The 27,698-nt window shown below is 47.2% G+C and overlaps 1 protein-coding gene across 2 annotated transcripts; it reads right to left on the bottom strand.

The window, feature by feature from the left end:
• Positions 1-375: 375 nt before the first annotated feature.
• On the bottom strand, positions 376-24,341 carry ARHGAP1 (Rho GTPase activating protein 1). Of its 2 annotated transcripts, none has more exons than XM_042814500.1 (13): positions 24,297-24,341; positions 20,323-20,506; positions 19,742-19,834; positions 9,623-9,710; positions 9,275-9,406; positions 8,691-8,777; positions 8,004-8,102; positions 7,234-7,341; positions 5,960-6,036; positions 5,482-5,559; positions 4,801-4,929; positions 4,485-4,588; positions 376-3,526 (listed from the first exon to the last, which is right to left on the bottom strand). In XM_042814500.1, exons 2-13 carry the CDS (start codon positions 20,459-20,461, stop codon positions 3,347-3,349), a joined length of 1,314 nt encoding a protein of 437 aa, XP_042670434.1. In that variant the 5' UTR covers positions 20,462-20,506; positions 24,297-24,341; the 3' UTR covers positions 376-3,346. The 2 variants fall into 2 exon arrangements, with proteins under 2 accessions (XP_042670434.1, XP_042670436.1); XM_042814502.1 differs by lacking the exon at positions 24,297-24,341 and adding an exon at positions 23,979-24,092.
• Positions 24,342-27,698: the final 3,357 nt, after the last annotated feature.

Genomic DNA, 27,698 nt, shown 5'->3' with positions numbered 1-27,698 from the left:
CCCTCCAGATCTGCTCCCTGCAGGCACTGAAATGGAGCAGGCTGTTATCCCTGCCTGCAGGAGATGCACCAGGCTCCATTTGGCTAAAAAAGGAAATGTTAGAGAATACACTAAAAAAAGAGGAGGAAAAAAAAAAAGAAACAGCACCTGCTGAACAAACTCAACACAGTACAGAACGAATCATACAATCACTAAGGTTAAAAGTCCTGCAAGATCATCCAGTCCAACCATCCACCTGTCACCAACAGTTCTCAGTAAACCATGTCCCTCAACACAGAATCCAAATGTTCCTTGAACATCTCCAGGGTCGGTGACTCCACTACCTCCCTGGGCAGCCCATTCCAGCACCTGACCACTCTTTCAGAGAAGAGGTATTTCCAAATGTCCAGCCTGAATCTCCCCTGGCACAACCCAAGGCCATTCCCTCCAGTCCTATCACTAGTTACATGAGAGGAGAGGCCGACCCCCCGCTCACCACAACCTCCCTTCAAGAAGTTAATAGAGAGCAATGAGGTCTCCCTTGAGCTTCCTCTTCTGAACAATGCCAGCTCCCTCAGCCATTCATCATAAGCCCTATGCTCCAGGGCTTTGTTGCCCTTCTCTGGACACACTCCAGTTCCTTGATGTATCTCTTGCAGTGACAGGCCCAAAACTGAACACAGTACTCACGATACCGCCTCACCGGTGCTGAATACAGAGGGACAACCACTTCCCTGCTCCTGCTGACAACACTGATTCTGATACAAGCCAGGAAGCCACTGGCCTTCTTGCCTACCTGGGCACACTGCTGGCTCTTGTTCAGCCGAGATATCTGCAGCAATCTCTGCTCTCCCCCTGGAGCACAGCTAAGCTCCCAGCACTGCTCCTGGCTACTGGGCTGGGAATGAAACTTGCTCCTCCAGGGCCTCCCTGCCAAGGGATCTGCAGCTGCATGCAGGGCCCAGGCCTTGTGCCCCAGCACACAAGCACATCCCATCCCAAGTTCCTGGCCTGGAGTTCATTTCTCCCTGGAGAAATTAGCTGGGTTTGCCTTTCCTCTAGGGAGATACAAGCATGGCCAGAATCAGCTGCACTGCTCTCTGTACATGCTGAAGCTGGGGAGCAGGGCGCCTGCATGGATGAAGCACTGGAGGCAGAGCACTGGGCTCTTTCAGCTTTCTCCCTCCTCACAGCATGCCCAGGAAGCCTCAGCTCCTAAAGCAAACACTGCAGCAAGTGCACCTTTGTCCCCTCTGTCCATCACAGCAGATGACTACTGCACAGCAAATCAGTCCTGCTCACTTACTCCAGCAGAGATCAAACGTGAATTAGGAGCCCAGTATCTTTACCTCCAAAACATTTACTTGGTTACTGCTGTGAATGGTTTAGGCCAAACCAGTATGTATCTCTTGGCCAAACAGGGTAGACTCCTACTCTCAAAGGACAGAGAATAAGCAGTCTTGTAGCCTCCACAGGACAAAGTCCCCTCATATCTAGAAAGGATCGGGCCCAGCCCTGTCCTAAAACATCTCGCACTCCAACCTTAGCAATGCTCAGTTTCTTGCTCACTATTTCCACCCACAAGCTAGCTTGCCTCCTCCAAGCCAGCTGCTAGACCTGCACTGCCCTGCCAGGCTTCCTGTGTTAACACCCATCCCTGTTCCAGTGTAGCAGGAATAGCAACTTCCATCATCCCTGCAGCAGATGTCATTTTGATTACAACTGGGGCAACAACTTTCAATCAGGCTAAAATGCTACAAAAAAAGTAAATTCTATTTAGCATCCAGTATCTTTTCATAAAATGAGTTCTGTTTGGTCCAAAACATTTGTCCCTGTTGCCAAATACAGCACAAAGCAGGACTGGCCAAGGCATGCAGGGCACAAGAGATAAAGGTATAACACACCAGAGAAATAAGGCTAGAAAGCTGCTCACGAACACCCCATCAGGCCCAGGCTAAGGAGAGGGATCTCTTCTAGCTCTAGGTGACCTGCACGCTACAACCCCAAACCAACAGCGAGGCATCAGGGAAGGCATCAGGCACATCCAGCCCTACGCCTGCCTTGCAGACAATCCAATTTCTCCAGGCATGCCCAGAGCATATAGGATACACCACACGAAGCTTCCATGAGAGGATGGAAGGCAAAGGAACTGAGGAAGAGAGAAGGCAACGCCCTCTGAAGGAATAGCTGTTCCCTCACAGCTTTGGCACGAGTGCTCAGCACCTGGGCAGAAACTTGTAAACCAGGCCTGGTACACTACAGAGTGAGGGTTAGCCTCAGTCCCTAGACCTTCCCCTAAGGCCACATTCACTGTTACATTGTGCTAGAGAAAGTTCTGCTCAAACCAAAGAGAAGAAACAACCAAGGCAGTCTGTGTCTGTCAGCACAGATGCACATGCCTGAAGGAGTAGAAGAGGCCTCGTGTTGCTGCCAGAGGGAAAGGCAGCGATCTTTGTACTTTCAGCAGTCCTGTGCCAGGTGGGCACTTTCTCCTTGCAATCAGACTCCCATCTGAGAAAGGACCCCAGCCAGAACCCATGCACAGCCAGGTCTGACACGCACCTTCCAAACCAGGCTGGAAATACTGCTGAAGGGACAGAAACACCTGAGCTGGATAACTACAGGAGGAAACTCACCCCAGCAAAAGCTGAAGAGTAGCTGGAGTGGGTGACCCAAGAGGGGCTTGGGCTAAATTGAGCTTCTGTGTGTTGCAGTCTGGCAGGTCTATACAGCCCATGTGCTGTAGAACCCATCCTTCGCTTGCCTGCCAAAAACTTGTGGTGTTTACAAGTGCAGGACAAGTACCTGAAGCACAAGGGCTGCCTGCTCCAATCAGTGTTTCAGATGCACCTGGGGAAAGGCAGAATGCACGTTCAGTGCAGAAAAATGGCACCTACAGCAAGAACATCTGTGCCACATACCGAGCGAGTCTTGCCCGAGCCCTGACAGCCCAGCTGAAACAAGGAGAGTGAGATGGGGCTGTTGGGAGTTTAAACAACAAAAAAAGATCTTTGCTGAGGAAGGAAAGGGACAGGAGGGCAGAAAAACCATATGTTAGGGAAGGAGGAAAGGATGGCTGGTCATCTTATAGGGCAGCAGGCTGGTGATGAGCCCTGGAGAAGCTGCACAGACTGGCAGGTGAGGCAGTACTCCACACAGTAGCTGGGAGACCAGCTCCCATCCCCATCTGGAGCAGCAGGTCTCCAGCTTGCTTACACTTTCACCACCATCTCCACAGCCCTCATTCTGCTCATCACCCAGGAGATCAACAGTCCCTTTGTACTGGAGACAGCTTGGTCACAGCCCCAAGACAAGGTGGGAAGGGTGGGAAGGTGGGCACAGTGTGCTGGTGTGGGCTGGCCGGGAATCAGGCCTCCACATCCTCAAAGAGCTCCTTCTGGTGATCCAGCAGGAACTTGGTAAAGGTATTGATCGGGTTGATGGCTTTTAGGGTGATGGCTACATCTTTGGCCCACAGCAGATTTGGGCCAAACACAACTGCCAGGTTGGTGTTTGTCATCTTGTTTCTGTCACTGTGAGCAGATACCTATGGGGGAAGGAAAGAGAACATCGTGAAATCACAGAATTACAGGGGTTGGAAGGGACCCCGAGTGATCAAGAAGTCCAAGCCCCCTAAGCAGGCACTCTACAATAGGTCACACAGATAGGCACCCAGATGGGTCTCAAATGTCTCTATAGAAGGAGACTCCACAGCCTCTCTGGGCAACCTGTTCCAGTACTCCCTCACCCTTGCTGAAAAGAAGTTCTTCCACATGTTAGTATAGAATTTCCCATGTTCAAGTTTTAGGTCATTACTCCTTGTCCTATTTCCACACACCAGTGAGAAGGCCACATCCATTTGCCCCTCCCCTCTCTTTAGACATGCTGCAGAACAACACAACAGCTGCCCTCTTCCCTTCCCAAAGCCAGAGCTGACAGATTTTCCAGAGCAGATGGAAGGAGCTTGTCTTCCACCCTCAAGACTCACTGCCAGAAGATGGCTAGGGGAAGCACACACAATCTGCAGTATTCAGGAAGCAAGAAGCAACATTTTGCCACTTCTCACATCCCACCATGGCTCAGCAACCAGGTCACAATGTAATAGGACCAAGAGCACTGTCAGCCAATATCTCTCCAGATCGTTACTAACTAAAATGATCTTTCCTCTTGCTAGAATAACCTTTCTGCGGTAGTAGAAAGCAGGGTGGACCTGTGATCATTCTTCTAGTCCAATCTTTTGCTCATTCTGCAAAAGATATTTTGCAAAAGGTATTTTGCACCTCCACACTTTCAGCCCCTCTGATACAGACTGCATTGGCTTAATGCCTGCCTGCACCTCCCAGTCATGAGACTCCATTCAGTGGAACATAAGGTAAAGAGAGGCAATTTCTTAGCTTAAGATTCATTTCTTCTCAAAGGAAAAGAGGGAGCTGGCGGTCGAGAAGCTGATGCAAGGCACTGGCAACTGAACTAAAAGACAAACTCCAAGCCTTGGAGCAGCTCACCTGCACCAGAAAGGCTGTGAGGAAACGGAGCACATGGTAGTTTTCTTCTGGCAGATTTTGGAGTGCTTTGCGAACGACATCCACACGATTCACTTCTTCCACACCTAAAAAGCAAGTAAGCCTGTAAGAAATTCTCATCTCTCCATGGAAATGAAGATGAATACCTCAGCACACATCCCAACAAAAGCCCAGTTTGCTCTCTCATAGGGTATTCCATGCAGGACCGTCCCTTCCACAGCCAAGGGTGGTATGGAAGATATCTTTGCCCTTGGCCACTGCAACATTCAGGGAAGAGCATATTCTTGTTACAACTCACTCTGGAAGCTGACAACATGGTTGTAGAGGCCAAAAGTGAGGAGGGGCTCAGGCAGCTCTCTCAAGAAGGTCTTGAGAATCACAGCAGGGAGATGGACATCTTCATACTGCTGGAAATCTACCGGCACACCTGAGAAAGTAATGCAGAGACTCAACTCTCACTGGCCAAAGTAGGATCTCCTCCAGACACAGAATGTGATGTGAAGGTTGGAGCCCGGAACCAGGGAAGCCATAATTTAAAGAACATCGAGAGAGTACTGAAACACCGCGTCTTCTAACGGAGTGGAAAAATGTGTCCCAAAAGCATATGCAATGCCCTGCTGAACCCAGCACTAAATCTTCAGAAAATACGGAAGAGATGACCAGTCATCTTCAGTCCCTTCAGCATAGCCAGACAAACACAGTATGCCCTATCCTGAGAAACAGGGAAATATTCCTGAGAGACAGGAAAAGGGCAGCGAAGGAAACATGAGTGTGAAGGATTAGGCTTTCCACAAATCAGAAGTACTGAACTTCTGTGTCAGATGCTTCTGCCTTGCAACTCAGGTTATATCCTGGCGGGGCTTCACCGAGAGGCCTATCAGAGAAGTTGAGGAGCCCTGCTGGCCTAGCTCCAACGCAGCTCTAGCAGGACAGCAGGAGTCAGAGAACAACAGCGGCTCTGCTGAGTTGGAGCACTCACCCATGTTGTATTTCTGCTGGACGTCTCTGACAACCTGTGTGTTTGCTGATCTCCGGAAAATCCCTTCTGTCGCAAGAGCTGTAAGGTGAGAGCACATGGAGAAGATTGGTTATGTGGGAGTCTCTAGGAATGCTAGTATTAACAATCATAAATCCACGCTGTGGGGTGTTCAGGCAATTATCAACGAGTTCCTTTTGTTTTTTTAACAGAACTGAAATTCTTCCTGCCTTCAGCAGCAGGCAAAGGATACAAGCAGCATTTACTACTCTTATACAAGTGACAGGATGGACAACTGAAAGAAAAATGTCTCCCAGCCATGAAACTGTACAACCTCTTCAAGGCTGACCCACTTGGGTCAGGCCTTTACATCTTACCCTTGATTGTTCTGCTGTGTCTGAACTCATTGTGGATTAGAACAGGGTGGAGGAGAGGCCAACAGCATGGAATTAAGAAGGGCCCAGCCTCCCCAAGCACTTACCATGCTCCTGCAAATGAGCGATGGTCTCTCTGACTACCAGGGGAACAGGAGACTGATCAGGGCTCTTCTCCCGGAGACTGTGGGAAGAGACAGAAGATTACAAATGACCGGTCCTCCCTGCCCTGCACACAGCCCGAGACATGAAGTTGCCTGAAGGTGTACTAACTTCGACTGGGATGACATAGTATCTTGCTATCCCTATCTCCCTGATTCATCCATTACTCCCATCATGAGAAGTCATTCACTGGAGCAAGACTGGGCTCATTACCACACCACAGGAATATTTCTTTGTCCTCCATAAAAATCACCACACACAGACACCAGGGCAGTGGGGTTCCCAGAAGGTAAGGCTGCTAGTTACAAAGCAGGTGAAGAGAGTTAAACTGCCTTGGTCTTTTCCCTTGCGGACAAGGGCAGAGAGAAGCTGACACACGACAGAATGATACATAGGATAATTTTATCTACTCCATTTCTGTAAGGGAAAAATAGCCAACACAGTGGTTGTCAGTGATGCTGAGGCATCCACTGCCACTCTCACATTAGACAGTCCATGTACAACTTTGTGGTATGCAGCTGTTCACCCCTCAGCCCACTAACAGGCTCAGGCACACATCACCACAGGGTGATATTCAGAAGCATGGTGTTGAAGCTGGGGAATGTATTCCCAGATTGCTTCAGAGGATCTGTCTGGCCACACAATCCTGGCTCCTCCTCCTCATTTTCCTGCTGCAAAATCACAGTCAAAGTTAAAAATACCTTCGACACTTAGGCAGTATCACTATCCCCTGCCAGTGTCTGCCTGTGTCACTGTGCAGGAATGAGGGCTGGAAATCAGTACAAGGGTGACTACAAACGATATGGAAAAAAACTAAGAAACAGATCTGCAACGCTACTCAGTAAAAATAGCACAGCCCTAAAGACACCTCAGTCAGCCTCTAACAGACTTCCTTTGTTTAGACAAAGCTTTTAAAGGCATAAAGCTGTCCTCGTGGTCTTTATTTTGCCCCTCCCTTAATGAGCCCTAACTACAGAAACAATCTCATCCTAATTTAGATAGGATCTAGGTTCTAGCCATGGAACGAAAAGGGTGGAACTGAACTGAGTCCATCAGAGTATGGATGCAGACAGAGATTCTCAGAAGGATGATTATAGTTTTGTAGTAAGTCCAAACTGCAAAGAATTTTACAGCCATTTCTGCAGCTGTTCAGCTATAAATACAGTGACCTCAAAACAGATCGATCAGGGCAACGGCAACAAAATTCAGAGATACTCACTGTTGGAGCGAGACTCCAAACTGCTGGTTTTCCAGTGGTGTGTGTGGAGACATTGGCTTCTGGGGCACTTGCGAAGGTTTCTGGAGGGATCTGAGATATTCATCATATCTGTGGCAAAACACAGGCTAGTAAAAAGCTACTCTACTTCCCAGAAAGAGCACAAACCCAGCACTGCATGTGACCCACTGCTAATATCTCCAGCCTAGCACGGTTGATTTCACTTACGCAAATACAGGACAGGCAGGTCTGGAGCAACACAAACTAATATGACTGCCAGAAAAAAAGCAGGGGGAAAGGAAGATACGTATGGAATCATGAGCTGGAGCAGCTGAAGACCACAGAGCAGGTAGGAGGCTAGGAAAGCATTGTTTGTGATGAGGGACTAAGATTGTGGTGACTTCAGGAAGCCTCAAAGAGGAGCTGAACCGTGCCAAATGAGCAGAGGAGGTGCCTGACACAACAGATACATGCCACACAGTCTAGGTCAGTGTTAACTTCAGTAACTTGCAGAAAGCCCCTCGGGGTTGAATGGGAGAGGCATGATGGGTGCTCTTATGGAGAAGTACTTTTACTTCAAGGGCAGAACTGAGTGCTGGGATCAAAGACACACAAGAAAAACAGCAGAGAGAAACAACAGTCTTTATAGCAATTTGCACTGTTCCTTCTAAAACCACTGCCTGGCTGGAATAATCCCTTCCTCCCCTTGCCTTTCATCCAGTAAAATCCCCTCTTAGAGCCCTAAACAAATGGAAGATAAGCAACACTCTTACTTCAGCACTTGACTCGGGATTCCCAACTGTTCCAGCTTTACATACTCCTCCAGCTCACTGAGGAAGTTCACATAAAAAATCTTTCGTCCAAACTTAAAGCTGAAAAACAGGAGACAAGTAGGTATGTGAGGAAATAAGAAATCCAGTATCTGAAAAGCAGATTTCTTACAAGCAAGAAGGGCAGGGGTCTGAAAGAAGCATTGATGAGGTAAAGGGGTAGGCATGGAGTAGCAGAGATGTTGCTCACACAGCTCTCCAACTTATGTATTTTACTTGGAGATGCGAAGACTTCGCAGGTCATGTTAGAAGCCCCAACAGAGGCAGCCTCCCTGGATTTCTCCCTCCTAAGGGAGGAAGTAACTACTTTTCTATTATTTTATGGAGTTCAGATTTCAGCATCAATGCAGTGAGTTAACAGAATCTGTACTAATGCTCTCACTTCGTTTTTTATTCTTAGCAAAATCTATAACACATTATTTCTAATTGGCTGGATAGCAAGGAGCAGCAAACTGTATTTTGTATTTCTTGTGTCTGAATATTTTTGAGCTCAGAAACAAGAGGGGACAGCACAGGGTGTGAGGCTGCAGAGCAGACTTCATAGCCTGCACATACCTCGTGCTTCCCCAGAATGCTCCATTACTCCCCAGCACTGTGAGGATTGGGTAAGCCTCCCATAGTGCTTCCTACCTGATCAGAGGCTTGAAGAGAATCAGAAGGGTCTTGATGAACATGGTTGGATGCACAATATACAAGGCTTTGATGTTCTTCTTGTACCTGCCAAGAGAAGCTAAGTGAGGATGAACTGTGCTTTAAGAAGGGGACCAACCTTTTCACAAGATTAAGACATTCTAGATGCTCTGTTCCTTTTGCGTTCTGCCTCACCACTCCCCAGTCACCCGTGGCCCCTGCTTTTCCATGCTTCATCCTCATGTCAGGATGCCCATCAGTCTAAGGGTCCATATTACATTATTCTAAGATTTGCCCAGGAGCAGTGACAAGCCTCACCAGGAAATAACAATTATACCACAGAGCTGACACACTTGCACTGGTTCCTGGTTCTGCTCCTTGCCTGTTGTCCTAAGAAATGCAATTTCAGAAGGAGCTGTGCATTCCACGATTCAGCCTGCAGCAGACAAAAACCCAGCTCCACAAGCAGTAGAAACAGGCAATAGTAAGATATGATCACCAAGCTACTTGTCAAAAAGGGGAAGGATCTTCTGTATGAGACTACAGAGCAGCATGCTGCACCTTGCCTGCTGTCCCCTACTCACTTGCGATCAAATTCCCTGTAGGCATCCCGCAGCCAGCTCAGGGATGGCTTGTTCTCACTAGTCAGGCCATGGTGTAGATACACCAGAGTGTAATCACTTTCCACATACTGGTCCAGTGTGAATTTCAGGTACCTGAAAACAGACAGCTCATGAATTCACTTCATACTCTGCCACAAAGAGGCTCTTCCTCCTTTTAGTGTGCCATAACAGAGGACTGCATCCTCAGCAACAGAGGTAAGCTCTTTGCAAGGACACGTTCAGATGAAGACGAGATTCCACATGGATCTGGCCTCAGGAATCCAGTACCTGGAAATTACATTAACAGCAGCCTCTGAAGACACTACTTACCCCAGCAGTTTCACATGGTCGAGTTGATGACTTGGCGGCATCCGACAGGCACTGAACAAAATGACTTTCCTTCCATATTTGTCATCACCTGCAGATTAAATGTCAGAGGTTACAAGAGTTTCAGAACTATGCTGTGGGCTTGACAGCAAAGGGGAAATGGAACATGAAAAACCACCATAACAAGGCGGAAGTCCAAAATGCCAAAGCTGACAGCAAAGATGAACCAATTTTCAGTGGAGTTGTCATAGGCCTAGGATGAAAGCAAAAACCTGAGCACCAAGGGCCTGGCAATATGAATAAAGAACAGAGTCCATGCTTCAGCCCTGAAGGAAGAGCAAGGACTAGAAGCCAGGAAGCTTCATGGCATATACAAGTGGAGGCCTGCAATACTCAAAGCATTCAATGCTGCAACACTGCTCCTTGGGGCACTGCTCCTGTCACATGCATGCATAGGGAGGCACAGGAAAACCGCCCCTCACAGAGGCAATAACCATTACACCTCTTCTGCATGCAGTCCCAGGCTAACTGTTCATGGTCTGTGTATTTCTTGCTTCACCTAGAGCTTCATTCTGCACACAGAACAAAGCCACTCCACACCCTGGAAGCCAAGAATATCCCAGAAACAGGCAGCCCCAGCCACATCCCAGAAAAAAGCAAGCATCATCACAAGCCTTTTCTACAGATGGATCAGGTCAGGGTTGCTGGATTCTCCAGGCGGGGCTCAGGGGGAGCTGTGTGCTGCAGAATAAGCTATTGTTCACTGCTTCCTAGATTTTTACATCCACAATGGTATTTTCCCAAAGAGCTGCAAAGCCTGGTATAACTGAGTATTCTATGTCAAAAACCTATCAGAAAATAATCCCTATCACATTTAGAGCCAAATAACCTACATAGCAACCTTATCTTAGGAGGGACATTCCCAGCCACCTCTTGAGGCTTCAGAGGCAATGAGCTGAGTTTTCCTCCAAATATGTCTTCATACCACAGCACACTTCTATCAGCAGAGCTCTCCAACTCCATGAACAAAATCCAAGCAGGTGGGTACGGGCAAGCTTAGCAGGCATGGTAGGGAAACTGAGAGATTTAGATAAGTAAGAACCAGGTCTGGATATACAGTCTATTGGAAAGTCTGGTTCTCTCCTAAACAGGCACACCATCCAATTCACTTCCATAGAGATGGCCCGCTTTTTTAGCAGCAGTGGAGGTGACATTGTTCCTTTAGTGTGAAGAATCCAATATTCCCATCTTTCTGGCTAGTAACCCAGCTGTGCTTTATTGTCAATCGGGAGAAGAGAGCAGCGAAAGAGGTTACTGAGGTTATGATCAAGAATACCCACCTCCCTTTCCATGGCACAACCATCCCATTCAAACCAAAACACATAAAAGCAGCAAGGATCTCCACTTATGCAGGACAGCCCTGCAGCACATCATTCCTCTTGAAAGATATCCTTTTCCTCCTGCTGGCTTTACAGCATTCAGAGCATGCAGCTGTTTTTTCACCCTTGCATGGGCTCTAGAAGCCAACTACTGTCCGGCTAGACTTGCCATGCAACAACTAAGATCTCACATTAACAGCAGAACAAACCTGAGGCTTCCAGGAATACTGTCTGTTAGTAAGAGATGACCACTTGCTGCTTCAGATAGCAGCCAGAGAACTCACGTACACAGGCCGTGACACTAAGAAGCCATTAACCCTGTCTTTTACCTCCATCCTGGCCAGAAGAATAGATTCTCTCTCTTCTTGTTCACCTCCATTTTTCAAGTCACTCACCAGACAACACAAGACAATTTATTGATGCACACAAGCCAGAGCCTCTACAAAGGTTAGGGACACCTGAGGCAGCACCAGGTACAGACCAGGAAAGGGCTGGTGTAGGCCATCACACTGACATACACATGCGCAGGTAAGGGGCAGTTAGGGAGGACACATGACCCAGAAAGCAGGACTAGGAGAGAGTGATGCAAGGATCATCTGGAACAACCAGATACAGCCACAGCCAGGCCACAAGACCAACATCACATTGCACATCCCACGGTAGCCCACTCTCTGCCTAGCCCAGAGTTTATTGGTAGCTTGCTATGAGCTTTAGGGCTGAATCAAATGCACATAAGCCCTCTAAAATACAAAGATGAAGGCTAAGAAGTGCTGGAGGAGAAGATACCGCACATTTTGACTCTTCTGCTCGTATGGCTTTGTCTAGAAGATAAAGGATCCTGCCCACATAGAGCACCAAGAAGATGGTAGCACCTGAGAACCTGATAAGTTTTACAGCAATGAAAGAAAATGGGAGACAGATCTGTGCAGATTGTAGCTCTTGTGCTGAAGTCAGAACAGGTGCTACCTTCAGTTAACTAAGGCTGTGACTCATATTGAAGGGGATGGTTTGAGGGCCTGCAAAGAGTGAAGGCTTGATCAAGGAAGGCTTCATTGTGAAGAACTACAGCACAGCACCACTTTCATGTGATGCTGCAGGTGACCACACAGTTCAGCTTCCTGGGCACTGACTCCCAGCCTGGATAAATCACAAATCAGGAACCAAACAGCTTAAGCATCTTTCTCTAGAATGACATAACACTTATGGTGGGGCCTACTCAAAGTCCAAAATCTCATCGTTTTAGTAGCCTTGGATAAAATGTCTGGGACTGATAACAAAAGAAAAAAGTGACAATCTAGAGAGATGGCATGTTTCTCTTGGATAATTTCCAGGGCCAAGTACACTAAGAGATTACCCACTGTCATTCAGATCACTGAAAAAGGAGTGACCCTAAATGAATTTCTGCATGAGCACTCCATACCCATCACTGAGTTCTGGGTTTCACTTCAGTTTCGTCCACTGAGCTCAGCTTGTCAACAGAGAAATGCTTAAAGTAACTGAATGACAACCCTGTTTTCTCCTGACATAAATCTGATCCGTCTGACTTCTCCAGATATATTGAAATTCAGCTCCTGATCGATGAAGATAAACAATCAGTTGTTGCAATTTATAAGCAAGAATGTAAGGCCCACTCCATGCATTCTTGATTGCAAGAAGAAACTGCCTCCAGGTGGCCTCTGCCTCAGGCCAAACAAATCCTTACTGCATCTGATCTTTCCCAGATGCTCCATCCCTCACACTATTTGTTTGCTCGTTTGCAGTATTAATCAATTAACTACCTCTTTTTTTTATTCCTCCTTTGCAATTGCAAGTAGCTAAGGTTTTCTATTGTGCACAACTGTAGACCATGAAGTAATTACTCAGCTTCTCAGGAATAGTTAACAGCTAACCAAAAAAGAAGCAGTTATACACTTTGGTACTCACAGAGCCAAACCATCAAAGCAGGACCATACTTCTAGAAGGAATGAAGACTAAATACTGAAACTAATGTTTCAGATGGCAACCTGTATCAATGCAAACATATCTGGAGAAATTCATATTAAGGTAGCAGCATTGTCCTGAGACAGAACCCTATATTAAACATATCTGTACAGCCAAAATGGAAAATAAACACTTGACTCGCAAACCTTGCTTTGTACTTTTAAGTGCTTCTCCTGAAAATTACCAGTCAGCCTTTCTGCCACAGTCTGATGTTATCAGCTTAGCCAGCAATAGAACTGCAGTCTGGGGACCCAGTTCATTCATCAGGTACTCTCAGCCAAGCATCCACCTTGATGGAAGATTCAAATGACAATAAAATGGTACTTCAATACTGAGAGAATGCAGACAGATCAGATCTGACACCAAAACCAGTGCTATCAGAAAAACAACAAATGGGCAGTTTGGGGATGAGGAAGGGACATCGCTGCAGAAATCTGGAACACCACTCCAAGTTTCACAAAGCTTAGGATGCTTCAGAGCCACTGTCAGTTTAAAAAAACAACAACAACAAAAAACACCTTCTCTAATATAATTTCAAGTCTCTGCTGAACACAGCTGAGCAGTGTCTAAGCATCATCAGTAGATTTCTTTTTTTATATCTGTTGAACTCCACACAGGATTCAACCTCACAAGAAAAGAAAGAAGCCCAAAGTGGCAGTATTTTAATACATAGTATCTTCCACCTCGACATTCCCAATATTTATACACTGCCAGAATTATAAAGCCTCATCAAGTGACTTAACTGATATAAAACAAAACCCTAAAGAATCAGATTAGAGAATGCAAAATTGGAGGATGTCTCCAACAGAATACAGCAAACAGGGGAGAAGCATCCAAATAATGAGGTGATGAGGATCAGCATTTCCATGGACTGCACAAAAGTTCTGGCTTGCTGTTCAGAAACAGCAGAAAGAATTTCACACCAGAAGAGAATTTCATCTGCACTGAGGAGTGTGAAAGCACTGGCAGCCAAATTCTTAAGGCTTGGGATTGAAGTCCAGAATAAGAATAAATGCTCAGCAAGAACAGAGTAGTTCAGCACAGCTTCAGGCTAGAACGAGGCACAAGTTACCAAAATACAACATCTCTGCAGCCAAATGCAGAAGAAATTGATAACAGTAGCTTTCATCTGGAGAATCCAATTGTAACACCAGCTGCATAATAGGTGAATGCAGCAGCAGGTCTAACAAATCCTAGGATGAACTTCTAGAGCACACATGACAACAGGGTAAGCATTCAAACTGAGCAGGACCAGCAGGCCACCACCAGAAGAGGAACAGAATTGACACGGAGTCCGGAGAGCCCCAAAGCACCACAGGGAAAGCCCGCAGGTCAAAGTTGGCTCAGATGATTCCGCTGTGCCTCAGGCAGAGGTGCAGTCCTCAGAGAACAATTTGGTGCAGCCTTTGGACTCCTGAAAAGTTGCCAGCACGGCCTGAGGCTGAGCAAAGTTTGGGCTCCCTTGAGATAACCCAGCTACAGGCCACAGTCATGCTAAAGGAATACCAGGATCTACAGTATCACAAGAAATCTACCTACCTGGTTGGGCCCCATCAAGTGCACCCTGGTCTGGAGGAACAGAAACAAAGTTATAGCAAGCCAAGTTTTGCACTCTTTCCCAGAAAGTAATCTTGAGTATGAAGTCTCAGTATCTAGTGAGACTGCCACTGAGATGCATTCACTTGCTGTCCTGCAGCAGTTAAACCCCTTCCACATTATTTTTTCTACAAGCTCCTCTCTCTTCAGAGCAACCACAGCTATGAAGTAGAGGTGCTTACTGTCTTCCATGACAGCTGGGTGTCTTTCTTCAGACTGCAAAAAATTCAGTATAACCACAATCCAGTTTCTGGACCTTGTAAGCTATAGTTACACTCCCTTCACCAAGAAAATGGCAACTGCTGTACTGCTACTTTTAAAAGGGTTTAATGCAACTAATTCTGTCACTCAAGCTCCTTCAAAGAGCCACAGAAGTGTACAGCGGATGGCATCACACTGAATAAATAACCAATAATAATACACCTAACAGCCTGTTTGGAAAGAAGCCCAAATCCACTAATAAGAATATGAGGACAATTTAGACTTACAACACAGCTTTCAAAGCAAATCTTTTTATTAGATTCTGAATTAAAAAAAAGAAAAAGAAAAAAAGAAATTGCCTATTAGAGGTGAAAAAGTGGTTTCTTTGGAAAGGGAAAAAGCTATGAAAGCGTTTATTGCCATCCCCGCACTCCTTCCATCAGCAGCTACATACACTCTACAAACCCAAATGGAACTGCTGACATAGAAGGATGAGCTGAACAGAGCCCTAAAGAGAAGTACTTTGTTCCATTGATCTCCCTCAGAAACTTACGATTCTCTTAGAAATTCTGCTCCCATGATCTCACATCTCAAAATATGGAGCAAAAACTTTGCTTTCTTTACATGGGCCCAATTCTACGGAAACAACACATCATTCTGTATCATATGATACTCTTTAAAAAGTTAAAGCCATAAGCTACAACCAAATACAGCAGAACTGCAAGTGTCCTGTGCTAATGGAACCAACAAGAATGCATCATACTGGAATGGAAAGGATCCTTAGTTAGTAGGGCCCTTTGCTCACTACACTGGCCACCAAAACAACGCTGCAACAAACTTTTGACATCATCTTTGTCTGCAACTTCTGCCTTTGCCTGCTTAGTGCAACAGTAGCTACTGTGACCTAAGTTTAGATCTCCCCAGGACATTCACCAACAGTGACAGCAAATGATCAGCAATAGTTATAACTTCAGTACCGGCAGCCAACTGCCAGCTACAATGGTTTTCAGGTAGGTTTGGTATCACGCACCAAGAAAGACATTCTCTGCAGCCTCATAACATTCAAGAAAGTGCACTCCTTGCACATCACCTTGCTTCCCCACCTCAGGTCTTAGTACACACTAGCATCAAGCCTTCTCTGCATGGACACAGTCCTATGGTTACCAATTTAACGGTGTGAGGAAGCAGATTCCCCACAAGCCTAGCAAATACATGCTCTAAGCTTCCATAAGGCCTTGAGGTTATCAGGTAGAGACTACGCAGCTGACAGCAATGGCCGGTCTCCCGACAACTGCTACATCTCCAGCTCCAGACCACCAGAAAATTCATCCGCCACCTCCATGTTAAGCTCCAGTCTTCCTTTTGCAAAAGGAAGAAAACAGTTCTTGTGGAAAAATGGGAATCCTGATGAATCTCATACAGGTTTACCTATTGACTGCAGAGGTGGCAGAGCAGTACTTCTGACTGGGCGGAACGAGGAAGGAATGTGTTAGAAGAGAACAATCAAGAGACATGCTCTTCCCACACATCCCAGATTTCAAGTAGGAACACCTTCAGACTGATATTAACTATCTGCCACATTCCTGCAATTCAGCCTCTGCTGAAATTCAAAGCCGAGATTACATCACACGAGTTTGCCTCAGTCTTAAACAGATGGAAGCAGAACCTCTGCCATAGAAGAATTTGCATTAGGAAACAAAAACTCTGAACAGAACCTTGGGATAGCTCATCAACAGCCTTCAACCAAAAGCCTGTGCTTCCTCCAAACGCTGTGTGATGTAAGGAAAAAACCACACTTTGCAGAAATGGTTTGTGCAGTGAAACCGAGCCACCTCCGCTCCAACTTCTAGCCACATGCAAAGACAAACGTATCCGCTCGCAAAAAGGGCAACTCAAAATCAACAAGAGCACAACACATGCAGTCCTCTCCACAGCCTCCCTAAAATGCTCCAGAAACAGACACCTGAAGGCTGAAGTCTGTAAGGACAGGCAAAGAGTACCAACCCTTTCTTTCAGAAAAGCACGATATCCCAGAACCAACAGAAGCTTTCCCAAAACTAAAATATTCATAGATTCATAACTGTCATTGCAATCCCTTGGAACCATAGTATGGAAGCCTCTTGCTCTGTTTTCCTGTGACACACCACCTCTAGGGACAGCAATGCCGTGCCAGCAACTTCCAGGGCAACAAACAGCCTCTTCCAAGGAAGATCCCAGCCCCCAAGAAGAGACAGGAGCACAGAGCACAAAGGGACCTTCCATGGAACTGCTGCACTATTTTGAAGCACAGAAAAAACAAACAAACAAACAAACAAACAAACACATTTTTCTGGCAAACCTTGCAAAATGTTTATGAGCCATTTTCTTCCCCTTAAGGCCAGATAGTTATGATATTCACATGCAGCATGACTCGCACTGAGTCATAAATTAAAGTCAGATAGAAAATGAGTGGGTTCGAAACAGTATTTTTGTATTGTTTATGAACGTTGTGCATCATCCTGCAATAAGCAATTACTGCTCTGACCACGCAGGATAACCCTGGGATCTCAGCCTGGGGATGGGAACCAGCCTTCTGCTCTTGTCTCAAAATAGCATCAGCACCCAGAATACATTTCAGGGAAAGCACAAACAGAATTAGCCATAAGCTTTCTACTCTACAATGTAAAACAGGGAAGGACACAGAAGAGAAAGCTAATAAAAAACCAGAATGGATAAAACTACCCTTCAGCTGCTGCCGTTTTCCAATATTTACAAGAAAGCTGGGGTGGAGCCACTTGGTTCCACAGCAAATGTTCACTGCAGCTAAAAGTGCTGACAAGCACAACTTGTCAGTACAGCCAGATCCAAACTGTTCCATTTCAATCCTCCAGTGTGACTTTTTACTCCTCAGCTACTTTTGAACGGATTTTTCCAGATTTTCCCAGATTGCTCACTTCCAGTGACAGCCCAAAGGACATTAACAGTTCAGAGAATCAGAAAACGTAATGTTACTAATTATTGACCAAGAAAACTGAACAAACTGCTTCACCTCAGAACCCAGATTACAATTCCAGACCCTTTGATCCACTTTGTAGTTTCCACTTCCAGGAGATGAGACAGCAGAGAGTCTCACAAACCAGGGGCCAGCAAATCCCCTACCCAGAACTGTTTCTTTACTTAAGTAAGGCACTGCACCACATTTTGTGGGGAAAACTATCATGCATTTTCAAATAAATTAGCTCCGGTGAAAAGCCCCTAACAGCCAACAACTGATGGCTCTTTGAGACGCTGCTGTGCTATATAGAGACACAAAGCCAGAGAAACACTAGAAACACAAATTCAAACCACAGTGAAGAGGGCTCCTTCAGAAAGCAAGCACACCGCCCAGGCAGCCACCACAGCTCCCTGACCTCCTTCCAGGAAGTGAGGAAATTCTTTGTGCACTGTGCTAGACATCTGTGACAAATGGCTGCTTTCCAACAGCGCTGAGATGCATCTCCCTTGCAGTGACGCTCCATTCACAGCGCTTGTACAACAACCACTGCGTTACCTCAGAACAGAAATCCCACAGAAAGACTGGTGCTCATATCAAGAGACAGCCCGCAAAGTGTATCCTTCTCTGAGCTGATGACATTCCAGTCTTATCAACGTCTGTGATCTAAGCACTCCTGCTAAGCTCTTTGGTTTTGTCTGGGGTGAACAACAGTATTATTTAACTCACTAGCTCCCGGAGTTTAGAAACAGTTTCTTCTATCATTATGTTCCAGCCACTACCAGTGAAATGGCAGGAGTCCACACATCTGTTCCTTCCCAATTTCAGCAGCAGGAAGATTTGTGCAGATTCATATTGACTCCAGTCCTGAAAAGCCAGCCCATGGAAAGGTTTACTAACATATCTGCAAATCAAAGCACTTGTAGAAAAACTGGAAGACACAATGGCTCCAACACTAAATGCCTGTCATTCAGCAACAAAGACACAGAAGGAGACAAAGAAGGGTGAGGTTTTAAGTTGGCCATTACCCTTTGTAACATGAGAGGACAATAGAAAGAAACCTCATTCTAATGACAGCTCAAGACTGATATCCAGACAACACGTGCCAAGGTAAGCTGCCCACAAACATTTCCCCTCTGATCAAGCCCTTCTGCAGAACAACCCTTGATCAGGAAGACTCCAGCTTGTGCCTCTGCTTCTCTGCAAATTCATATTTGGGGCAAGAACCAAGGTACAGAGAAATAGCAAGGGAAAGGATGTGGCTGCAGTTGGTCAAGTAGGAAGTGTGTCAAGTCCCAACAGGTTAAAAAGGCTTTTTTTCTTAAACAAGGAATGAAAGACAAACTAGAATGACCCCTTCTCTCAGACTTACCGTAGCAAACTGAAAACTATCTCCAGCTGTCTTTCTCATGGAGGCCCCAGTAGGAAACCACCGAGAGTTCATGCAATTAAAATAATACTGGTAAGACAACCATACAGAAGAAATCAGAATGCTTGTGACTCTGAGTGATCACCTCCTTACTTCCAGTGGGCTTTGGGCATCCTCCCCATTTTTCAGCTCTGTAAAATATGCCATGTATGGACAGGATGGCAAGCTCTGGCCATTCAGATACAGTAGAGCTTCCAGACCTACTCAGTCAGCTGAGGAAGCTCACAACTGTGCTGCATAACCAGGTAGTTTGGGCAACACTATCATACAGAATCCACATCCTGTGCCAAAGGCCATACCTAAAACAATTCAACAAAAGCAACCAAGTCCCACTAATAATATAATCAAGACAACAACAGTCAAGAAAGAATGCACGTTTAACCAAGGTCAATGGAAAATTAAAACTTCTCGCAAACAGTCAAGAAGTTCAGTGCTTCTTTTCTTTATGATGCCAGCTGTCATTGCCACATGGGCATGGCAGATGCTCCCACCACTGTATCAGAAAAGAGCCTTCCTCAGCCCAGCTGCAAAGATATCAAAGGAGAAAACAGAAAAAAGGCCATTACCTGCTACTTCCACAATGTGGTGCCTGGCGATATCATAGTAGGGATCATCCCACCGCAGGTGAGTGACAGCCTCAGGGGAGCCTTTGGAGTCTTCTGCACAAAACATATGGAATAACCACTTAAAAAAAATGGATCTGGATATCTGAGCTAGTTTCCCTGACCTCCTTGGGCAACAGTTCACTGCGCAGTAATTGAATGGATTCATACAGGCTTTTAAAGCCCAGTTTTCCAGACCTATCTCCCACAAGGAAGTTCAAGACTCTTCCACCCAGGCAGATCAAACTATCCTGTAAGAGTCAACAAGAGAGGATATTTCAGGCTTAACAGTGTGTCTATGCTGCACCACTAAACTACAGTTGGTGCCATAACTGAGAAGAACATATTTACATCACCTGGCTTTGAACTTTTAGCGTTGTTCAATGGAAGAGCTAATCCACTTGGGCGTGGTGCAACAGAAATGCACCTATAAAGCTTTTATGAGAAGCTGGGACTTTCTACATATGTAGATATGACCACAATGTTGCAGGAGAAACAGCTCTAATTTGGCCTAAACCCAGACCCCAAACAAGAAGGATACTGACCTGATTTGGGAAAAGCAGGATCTTCATCTGCAGGCCAGTTCTTATCATCTATGGAGGCCAGTTTGAGCTGGCTGAGGGACTGGTTGGTATCATCCAAGTTCAGGTCATCCTGAAGCTCTGAGAGTGGATCTGCAGCCATGGTCTCCAAGTATTGCAGTTTATTTTGCAGCGTCTAGAACAAGATCTGCAGAAATCACTAGGTGAGACACAGAAATCATAGTTTCCATCCCCAAAAACCTCTCCTCACTGATTTTTCCCAAAGCCTGCTTTATCTTTACCTATCCAGAGGCCACATTCCCCTCCCCCTCTTCCTCCTCCAAGCCAGAAGCGCTGACATATGTCAGATTCTTTTGTGTCAGTTGCTATCAAAAGCACATCAGGAGCCTACACCAACCCTCTCAGTGAGGCTGTTTGACCACAGCTGTTTCCAAATTAGTTTCTCTCCTCAAACCAGAACAGCAGCAAGACGCAGAGGAAGGCAACAGGCTATGCCAGCCCCTGCCCAATACACTCACTGCAGCTAAGAGCTCCCCTCCCTCTGACCAGCTGGCAGATAGCCCAGCTGTTTCCATAGCTGGCCCAGTGCTGGAAGCTTTCCCAGGAATCACCCCCCTTCTCCCCATGAGGGAGGGTCAGAGCTCTCATCAACACCAAAGCTGGTGCTTCAATGTGCTGGGATCTGCTCATAGAAGCAAACAGCTCAGAGCTTCTTAAAGCAGGATTCTGTAGGCTAGTAAAACAGAGAGAACAATGCACATAAAACCCTAATCTCCTTTCAGCAACACCCAGCAAATACTTCTGCTGAAGAATTGCAAAACTACAGAAATCATTCCTTCAATATAAAGCCCTATTGCTAGAATGAGTATTTTTCACCAATACTGCCATACTACTAAGGATAACAAGGAGTTAAGCGTGTCCAAGAAAAAAAACACTGTGTTTGCTCTTGCAAATATTTCTCACCCTTACTTGAAGCAGCAGTTTGTCAAACCCAGAAGTGAGGTAGCACAACAAAGGCACCTCCTAAGGGCACTGACCCTCAGGGAAGACCCCCAGGAAACAACTGTCATCCATTAGTGTCAGTCTACTGGAAACAAGCAAGGAAACTCAGGACAGGACAGATATGCTGACCTGGATTTCTCAAACAGACCTAAGTCAGCATCACCACATGGACAGTAATTCAACAGCCAACAGGCAGTAAGCCAAGAGGAACTGTAGGAACACAAAATGACACCTTGCATCAGCAAGATTCCCTGTAACACTGCTGCTCTGGCAGGCTTGTGCTTGTTTTGCCTTACAAGGGGAGCAAAGAGCTAAAAGATGATCTGAGGAGGCACACTGCCTTTGTGTGGAAATAAGATAATCACAGTAAAGCTATTTCCTTTAGCAGAATGAAGGGAGCAACTATATATTGCATCTTCCATCCCTAGAACTTGACTGTGTGTATCTATCCAGGGAAAATGATCAAGCCCTGAGGACATGACCTGCAAGAGACCAAGCACTGGAAGGTGTCACAGCCATGTTCAGGGCAACACTGAAGACCAAGCTTGGTGTATTTTGAGAGAGAAAAGGAAATGGAACAGTTACCATCTGTTCCCTCCCCCTAGATTACTACAAAAGCTTACCTCCTGTCATCCCTTATCTCTTACCCACCAGTTTACAACCAGTTTTCACTTCTCTCAGGCTCCCAGAGGGCAAGGGCTAAGCAAATGAAATTAGATTCCCGAAATATGAAAGAGCAAGATGCATCTGGGCAGCAGATAGTCAAGGCTGCATGGCAAACACGCAGGGTCTGACCACTGCAGCTAAGCAGAGGCCCAAGCAAGGCCATTCCCTGCCCTCTCACATGGACCACGAGCCGCCTGACCTCTCTGCTCCCAGAGGTTCTGGCATGAGCTCGTGGTTCAGAAGAACCTGATTTCTTGCTCTCTGCTCCTCTGGGATCAGGTTCTTCTGAACCATGAGCTCATGCCAGAACCACGCAGTAACAAGGCCAAATGACAAGCAACTCCCCACCCCTAGCAACTGCTCTGATTTCTATGGTAACACCAGGCACCGATTCCTATGACTCAGTGAGCTGAAAGCATTCCCGCTGCAGCTCAGCAGCCCCACCGCCCAGCCCTGTGCAGGGCACACAAAGCCTACGCAGCTCCCAAGCACTCCTCACTCCAGTGGGCAGAGGCCTCACCTACCTTCAGCTGCTACCATGCGCTGACCCAGGGACATGCCTTCTACACCAAGCTCTTGAGGATGCCCTGTACAACAGTGTCCCCTCAGCAGTCTTGATGCTCTCAAGGACCAAATCCAAACCTTCCTACAGAAGAGCGATAGTACTGCCACAGGGCCAGCAGGACACCAAGTTTCCCTACTTCTCACTACAAGGACCACAGCTTGGCTCCAGAGTCAACTGGCAGCACATCGTCAGAGCCATAAATGTTGGTTATTTGACAGCACTGGCAGAATTCCCCTTTGGCACGCTCCTAGAATTAATGCTAGTGTGGCACCATGAGGAAGAAGGAGGTCACCAGTAGGATGTCTACAGTTCCACACTGCAGAAACCAGTGGGTATGCTTCTGGCCAAACCTGCCTTCCCCCTTGGAAGTCAGAACAGGCTCCCCAGGTATCTCCTTGCACTGTTCACTAGTAGGTAGGCAGCTCTGTTTCTCAACTCTAGGTTAGTGCCTCATGGCAGTTAATGGCAGGAGAACCCAGAGAAGACCTCTTAGATTTCAGGTTCTGCTTGTGAAGCAGACCGTAGGTCCCAGAGAGCTTCAGAGGGCTTTCTGCAGAATTTCCCCTGCCTTTTCCCACCGACGCAAAAGACAGAAGCACGAAATCTCTCACATCATAGCAATTCAGAAAAACATAATGCTCAAAATGTCCAGGAACTGGTGGGCACTGAGAAGGAGAGCCGGAAGTGAAAGCTGGGAGGTAAGAAACTAAACGTGGAACTGAAACCAGGACAGCTCTAATGCTAAGGTCCTCACAAGTCTACACACTTCATTTTCTGAATGACTGCACACGATTTTTTCCATCTCCTCAAAACGAGCCATAAGCAGGACCTGCCACTGACTGGGACATCCATCCTGCATCAGTGCATCATCACAAGGGTGAAACGACTGTCAGAGAACAGCACATCACCAGACGTAACACCATCTAAGAACATCACATTCAGTGGATAATTACCATGACGAGATGCAAACCGTACACCTGCACGGCCAATCACAACGCAAGGACAACTACGTTCCCAGATTTAAAAAGTTAAAAGCCTACTTAAACATTTCAAACAAAAGAATCACACTAGGAACCTGAAGCCGAGTGCTCTCAGCATTTGCCAAGCCACGTGCTTTGCTCTCCAGCCAAAAAAAGAGACTCTTTTGCTAGCAGAGATGCGGTGCAGAACAGCACGTTCCGCAGGAGGGAAACCTCAGCCCTCTACAACACAACCTCCACACAAATTCTGAGCGGGAACTCCTCAGACAAAACCCTGTCCCTGCTGCCACCCGCAACTCCCGCCGGTTTCACTTCAATCGCAGAAACTTCCGTTTTTTCCGTACACTTCAACCAGATACCTGCACCGCGCTGCAGCCTTCACAGCAAACACAGCTCGCACGGCAACGCACGGCAGGAACGAAAGCAGCAGAAGTAACAACTCTTACCAGGTACAGCCCGCGGGAGGGCTCCTCTCCCCGCTGCAAAGCGTTAATCACTCAGCAGCACACCTCGGGCGTTCCCGGCCTCCACACGTAAAGCCCCGGGACGATTCTCCCCGGACACACGGCCGCGCAAGGCTCTGGCGCCCAAGCGGGGCCGCTTCCCGCCCGGCCCTCCGGCACCTCCCCCTCCCCAGCAGCCCAGCCCGGCCCGGCCCGGCCCCGCAGCCTCCCCGCACAAGACAGGCTCGCTAACACCCGGCCTCGGGGCTCGGCGCTCCGTGCCCAGCCGCGTCGCCCGCCCCCTCCGCCGCCGGTACTTGCCGTCTCCTCTCGGCCCGGCCCGCCCGCCCGCCAGGCCCCTCCGGCATCCGCCTCCCGCCGGAAGCGCTCGCTGCCCGTCGCCGGGGAAACGCCGCTCCGCCCTCGCGGGACTCCGTCCGGCCGCGCCCGTCGCCGCCTCGCACCGTTCCGGCGACGCGGAGGGCCGCGGGCCCGGCCTCGAACCCTTGGCGCCTCCTGTCTGCGCGGCGCTGGCGGGACGGCGGGGTGCGTGGGCCCGGCGCTGCCGGCCGAGGCCCGCGGCTGGCGGAGGTGAGCGGCGCGGCGCCCCGACGAGGAGGCCGGCCGCCAAACACTGCCAGGAAAGGAAAGTGCTTCTCCCAGACGTGAGCCAAAGTGGCGAGGACTGACAGTGAGCGCCAAACGGCCATCTCAAACGTCCACACCAGCGGCAGGTGCAGGAAACAGCTGGACAAGGGTGTGGGTAATGGATCCACAGCAGAAAAAGTGGAGATGGGGCAAAAAGAGGTGCATTCAGACCTGGATCTGTCGTTATCCTCAAGTGGGGTTCAACTCGGTGCTTGCATGGGCATGTGGGCCAGTGGTGCCAAAACAGCATCACTGTTCACAGTGGACAGGAGCCCCAGCAGCCCAGTCCTGAAGAACAAAATGTAGACACTTGCAGGAAAGAAAGCAACACTTCCAAAGTCTCTAAATTGGCATCCAGAGAGCATGGAAAGAAGGGCCCACTGGAGGAGGCTGTGGAACAGCAGAGCTATAGGGAGCTGGCAGAAGGTCCTTCTGGCAGCCCAAGCCCACTGCCAAAAGCTCTGTCCCGGAAGGAGGAGATGATCAAGCGCAGGTACCACTGCAGGGAGTGTGGCAAAGCCTTCCTGCAGCTCTGCCACCTCAAGAAGCACCGCTTTGTCCATGCTGAACACAAGCCCTTCCTGTGCACAGAGTGTAGAAAAAGTTACAGCTCATAGGAGAGCTTCAAGGCTCCCCTCATACCAAGGGATACCAGTGTGCCATTTGTAGATGCTGCCTGGCCAACCCTGGTTCATTGCACAACCATATGCACCTGCACACAGGCAAGCGGCCTTACACTTGTCCTCAGGACTTCTGACAGCAGAACAACCTGCGTGAGCACCTCCAGTTGCACAGTTAAGTGGTCGTGAGAAAAACACTGTTGCATAAATGATTCTCCTAATGCTTGATCTGACTACGTAGGTGCAGGCCTGCGCTGTGCTGCACATAGTGGACTAAGCCTAAGGAGCCCATAGGTGGCTCCTCCTGGGCACCTCATGATGTTGCCACCACTGTGTCCCTGTCTTCATCATAGAAGCAGCATGTTCTTATGTGAACGTCCTTTTGTTTGACGATAAAAATGATGAATAGAGTTATTTACTTCTAAGAAAATCCTATCAAAACCCTGAACACTGTGATGCTGTTGGAACCTCAGTGTGGATGGGATCAGTGCAGCATGCCATGGCTCAACTGGACATCTGGTTGATGCTGTACAGCCTGGCGATCACAACGTCTGCACAGATGTAAGATTGTCTCTTACTATCCACTTTCTCACATTATCTCCAATAAATTGTGTTTTAATTAATCCATTATGGAGTCTGAGTGCCTTTCTTACTGGGATCCATCATGAACACCTGTACTACATTTTGTGTTGTCAGCAAGATCCCAGTGAGAAATGCCTTACTGGAAGGATACATGAGGAAAAGAATAGATTCCTGCCTCATCCCATATTCAGGCACAGAAAACAGTGGCATGGTGTTTAGCCCAGGTGACTTTTCTGATGACCTGGGAGAATCAGGAATTATTTGAAAGTCCCACCCCAGCCAAAATACTAAGCTTTCTCTTAAAGGAGGGGGTGAGAAAAGTTAAATGAGAATTCACTGTTTGTACTTGTTGCTTGTGCTTGAAAAGAGTGTTGAAATGTTTTGATCTGATACAGGAGATAAAATAGACTATTATTCTCTTGTATGAATGTAGAAATATGAAAGATACAGAAAGAATAAGTGTGGGTATCCCAGCAGCAAGAAATACAGGTGAAGAAGCATGCTGCTTGCTGCTGTGCTGTGTAGGTTGCTGTGCTCTGAAGGCTGTGTGCTGTCTGTAAACAGCAGGAACAGGACAAAACCTGGGATCCTAGAGATGGGACAATTAATTATGACCAAAGAGAAGGGACCTCCTGGACAACCTCATCATATGACCTTAGTGTGAGATGATGACCAAATCATGGCAAAATGATTTGGCAAATCATGGCTGAAAGTGGCAAAAAATACAGCATCTGAAGGAAACTAAAATTATCTAATGCTATACCCCTTTGCCTTCTAATCCTATCTCCAGCAAATGGCATTTTAATGAATGCCTTATGAACTGTGGTTGCCTTTCGTACTGGGATCCACAATGAACACTTGCACAGGCACATGTGTATCCATCATTCATCTCTGCGACCAAAGGGTGTGGGTGATACTCACATCCACATGGGCTTGCTCAGTAATGCTCTGGTGAAAGCAGCTCTAATGTCACTTGTCCCAACTGCATGTGAAACCAAACCCAAATTATCAGAGAGTAAAGAAACTGGCTTTTCTGTTATCCTTTACAATTTTGTCAGCTGAGCAAGTCCCTCTGGTTGCTTGCTGAACTTACAGAAATGTGTGCCTGTTTTTGCCTCCTCACACAGAGAAGAGCAGTAGTGTGGGACAGCAGAGAGTTTGATTTCACCACTTCCCAAACCCTTGTTGGTGCACTGATACCTTATTCCCATCCCAGCATCAGTGCAGGCCCTGCCTGCGTGCTTCTAAATGTTGAATCTCTTCCGCTAAGTAACCCGGGGTGTTTCTAGGGTTGTGGCTAATCTTATGCACACACACCCAGGTCAATCTGGCTTTTCCCAAAGGTGCTTTTCCAAAATCCAGGTGTGGTGGGTGAGAATAGGGATATTCCTGTTAGATGAAGGCGGCAGCCTCTGCAACTGCTCTTTGTACCAGTGGCCACAGAGTCATTCCTGAGCCACCCTAATGCTAATATTTGCACTCCTTCTATGGAGATAAACATTACAGTTGTATCTGCTGCACGGAGGCACAGCACAAAACATGTTCTCTGCTGGAAGAAACCACTTTTGTGCTCTGTGGCAGTTTCTGAGCCTACTCCAACCCTGCCTTGTTTTCTGCTGTTTTCTCACCATTCCAACTTTCTGCATGTAGGAATCATTACAGCATTCCCAGCTCTGTTAGTTCAGTTCTTAACTTGCTTGTTAGCTGATGTTGTGGCACCCGTATCACTCCTGCCTTCCTGTTCCTGCAAGCCCTTGTTTTTCTGCCTGTTTCTGGCATACTTACTGCTCGCTGTTTGCTTGGCAGAGTTTCTGTTTCCTTCTGGATGTACTTTAATGTGTTTCACTGGCGTGGGAAGAGAAGGGAGAGACCA

The sequence above is a fragment of the Centrocercus urophasianus genome, unplaced genomic scaffold (assembly GCF_019232065.1).
Source record: "Centrocercus urophasianus isolate 14NV4802_14NV808 unplaced genomic scaffold, USGS_Curo_1.0 seq_14, whole genome shotgun sequence".
Taxonomy (NCBI): domain Eukaryota; kingdom Metazoa; phylum Chordata; class Aves; order Galliformes; family Phasianidae; genus Centrocercus; species Centrocercus urophasianus.
Note: the sequence above shows the minus strand (reverse complement) of the source record. Positions and strands in the feature narration are given on the sequence as shown.

Coding starts and splice junctions, on each gene's coding strand:
- ARHGAP1 (XM_042814500.1), bottom strand. CDS start 20,461: ATGGCTGCAGATCCACTCTCAGAGCTTCAGGATGACCTGAACTTGGAT. Junction 19,835..20,322: donor TCCTGCTTTTCCCAAATCAG/GTCAGTATCCTT, acceptor TGTTTTGTGCAG/AAGACTCCAAAGGCTCCCCT. Junction 6,037..7,233: donor TTTGGAGTCTCGCTCCAACA/GTGAGTATCTCT, acceptor CTCTTCCCACAG/TCTCCGGGAGAAGAGCCCTG.